The sequence below is a fragment of the Otolemur garnettii genome, unplaced genomic scaffold (assembly GCF_000181295.1).
Source record: "Otolemur garnettii isolate 467f Iridium unplaced genomic scaffold, OtoGar3 scaffold00052, whole genome shotgun sequence".
NCBI lineage: Eukaryota > Metazoa > Chordata > Mammalia > Primates > Galagidae > Otolemur > Otolemur garnettii.
Genome location: NW_003852447.1, coordinates 313404 through 316600, shown reverse-complemented (window position 1 = coordinate 316600; position 3197 = coordinate 313404). Strand labels below are relative to the sequence as shown.

Genomic DNA, 3197 nt, shown 5'->3' with positions numbered 1-3197 from the left:
CAGCACCTATAGCTCAAATGGCTAACGCACCAGCCACATACACCAGAGCTGGGGGGTTTGACTCCAGCCCAGGCCTGCCAAACAACAATGACAACTACAACCAAAAAATAGCCAGGCGTTGTGGTGGGCATCTGTAGTCCCAGCTACTTGGGAGACTGAGGCAAGAGAATCACTTAAGCCCAGGAGATGTTGGTGCTGTGAGCTGTGATGCCACAGCACTCTACCCAGGGTAACAGCTCGAGGCTTTGTCTCAAAAAAAAACTCTTCCTTTCTTTTTCATTTTGGTCTACCTGAATGCCTCTGAAGTCTCATTTTATGTTTGTCAACTTTATCCCAGATTTATCTACCATCTTCTAGGGTAACTATTCTATACTGGGAGTTGTACCAGAATTACTCAGAAAGTATTTACAAAATACTTACATGAACAATCCCATTCTACCAACCCTTCCCAATATAAATACACCTTCACTGGCTCTCTCATGGGTTACTAAAATCTCTGGGCAGAATAAAGATTTTGAGAAATATCCCCAGATGATCTTCACATGCTACACATAACTCACTTGCTTTGGAAGATAAAGGTTCAATTTGCCCCAATGATAAAAATCATTGAAAACATATATACCCATAGTTCATATATTAAATAACTCTCAAGTCTCAAAATATCTCCCCTTGCCAAACATACTAGAAGTGTTTGGTTTGGTTCCTATGTGAGATGTCAAAAAACAGAAGGTAATATTCTACGGTTATTCCCTTTTAGCCTTCAGCATGACTGTTCTATAAGCCCTGTAAATCTCTAGTAAAACAGCTTCGGTTTCACTTTAAATTTTAAAGACACAGTTAGAAGCAAAGGGTCTTCAATCTATACGAAAACAATTTAAGGCACACAAAAGAAAACTAATGCCAACACTGAATGAAAGTGTCTGATACAATTATATTAGTCATTCATAACAAAAATATTATCCAGAAATAAATACAGAAAGCATGTATCAACATATACAAAGTGATATTCACAGATCAGTTCAAACTACCATTCCTGGGGTTTACCTGCAGTTGTTTGGCAGAGAGATCTTTTGTTCCTCTGAAGACATAGCTTTTTGAAATGCCTTCACATCCAAGTTCATGAACCTGCACCATTCTCCCAAAAGTAATAAGTCCAACCAAAGCTGTAGGTGGTAGAAGACTTAATGACATCTGCATGGATTCTTTTAAGGCCTGTAAATCTTCATCTTCCATGCAAGTATCAACCACATAGAGAAATATCAAAGGCATCTGAGGACCACGCTTTTAAAAAGATTTGCCATAACAGGAAAAACTGAAGTTATTTTTAAAGTTATTAACAATTAAATACAATACATAAAAGTCAATATAAAACTAATTAAATAATATATACAATGAAATCCTAATAAAGTCATTTCAGAAGTGAAACAGATTACAAGTGCTGTCATGGAGAGCTTCTAAGACATATCATCACTGACTGAAAAATTAAGTTTAAAAACATCGTGTAAAGTTACACAGAGGGGATTTACACTTTCTACCTTATTTAACTGTATACGGTTGTATTTCTTATACTGAGTATTTATTAATTTTAAAATAAGGAAATACACTCAGGAAGCTGAGGCAGGAGGATCCCTGGGGCCCAGGAGTTTGAAATTGCTGTGAGCTAGGCTGACGCCACAGCACTCTAGCCTGGGCAACAGAGTGAGATTCTGTCTCAAAAATAAAAATAAAATAAAATAAGAAAATAAACCAGACATGGTGGCTCATGCCTGTAATCCCATCATTTTGGGAGACCAAGCCAAGAAGATTGAGGTTCTAAGAGTTTAAGACCAGCCTGAGCAACAGAGTGAGACCTCATCTCTACAAAAAGAAAACTTAGCCAGGCATGGTGGTGCATGACCAGAGTCCCAGCTATTTAGGAGGCTAAACCCAGAGAACGGCTTGAGCCCAGGAGTTCAAATTAGATCACATCGCTATCAGCCTGGGCAACAGATATAACCCTGTCTCTGAAAATAAATAAACAAATAAATAGTATAAAAGAAAATAACAACTATAAAATTTTAAAACAAAGTGAGGTGATTTTTTATGAAATAATTATCTAAATGTGAATTGGATTTTCAGAGAACTAGGAAACCAGACAGAGTGGACAAATAACTAAACAGCTCAAGTGAACCAGAATTCTATTTCCTCCATTTATGAGTGATATTATTATTGCCACATTTAACTGAACAATTATATGAAGCTGTTTAGAGAGAAGAAAAATGATTTTCCTAACAAGGACAAATGCAAGAATATTTACATTAATGAGATAATTAGATGTGGGGGTACATCAGCACTTTCTAGCATGACATTGACTAAGAATTTATAAACTGACCTTCCAACTATAAAGCAAAGCTGATATTTTATTGATCTATTTAATATAGCAAATCACATCACCCTATCCAGCATCCTGGCAACCTAATCAAAGAGCTACAACAGAGAAATTATCTTGCTCAAGCTGAACTTGATAGTTCTTACCTTTGAAATACTCTATGGAATCAACATGAGAAATAAGGATGATGCCTTTTTAGCCATCCCAATTTAACAATTATCTTAGTCTAAAGTAAATGACTGGATATTTAAAGCTTTCTTAAATATTGCACTTGTTTTCTTACCAGAACTACATATTCGATGCTAGAAAACTGAGGTAAAAGTTCAGCAGGTTGATTGAGTTCAGATATACCGGCATAAGTAGGTGGAAACTACAGATTAAAAAAAAAAAATGTTTAAGAAATCATTTGCCATAAAGAGTAATAAAATGTTAAACTAAAAATAATTATTTTCTTATTTATTTAAAAAACAGGTATTTTCATTATATGAAAAATAATTATCTTACATATCTTTTCTAATATGCATTTTTCTATATGACTAGTATTACAACATTAACATCTGCAATAGGGGTTTTCTTACCTGATTCCTTTGATAACAAAAGTTGCAAGCCCAGAGTTTTGCTCGATAATCCACTTGACTGTTTTAAGAGAAGAAAACATACATTAGCTGTTTTCAGTTCAATTGTATAAGAATTCTAGTGCCAATAAAATTAATTTCTTTCTTAAACATGAATGCATTCAAATTGATATACAAAGTGATATTTTGGCTCAGTGCCTGTGGCTCAAGCGGCTAAGGCGCCAGCCACATACACCTAAGGTGGCGGGTTCGAA

General features: G+C 35.3%; 1 protein-coding gene across 1 annotated transcript in view; it reads right to left on the bottom strand.

Moving 5' to 3' along the window:
* SEC23A (Sec23 homolog A, coat complex II component) overlaps positions 1 to 3197 on the bottom strand; it is a 63768-nt gene that overhangs the window by 52305 nt on the left and 8266 nt on the right. The window contains exons 3-5 of the mRNA XM_012806437.2: positions 2947 to 3004; positions 2652 to 2738; positions 1045 to 1281 (exon numbers count right to left, since the gene is read on the bottom strand). Of these exons, the coding sequence (XP_012661891.1) occupies positions 1045 to 1281; positions 2652 to 2738; positions 2947 to 3004 (382 nt within the window). The remainder of the gene's footprint in view (positions 1 to 1044; positions 1282 to 2651; positions 2739 to 2946; positions 3005 to 3197) is intronic.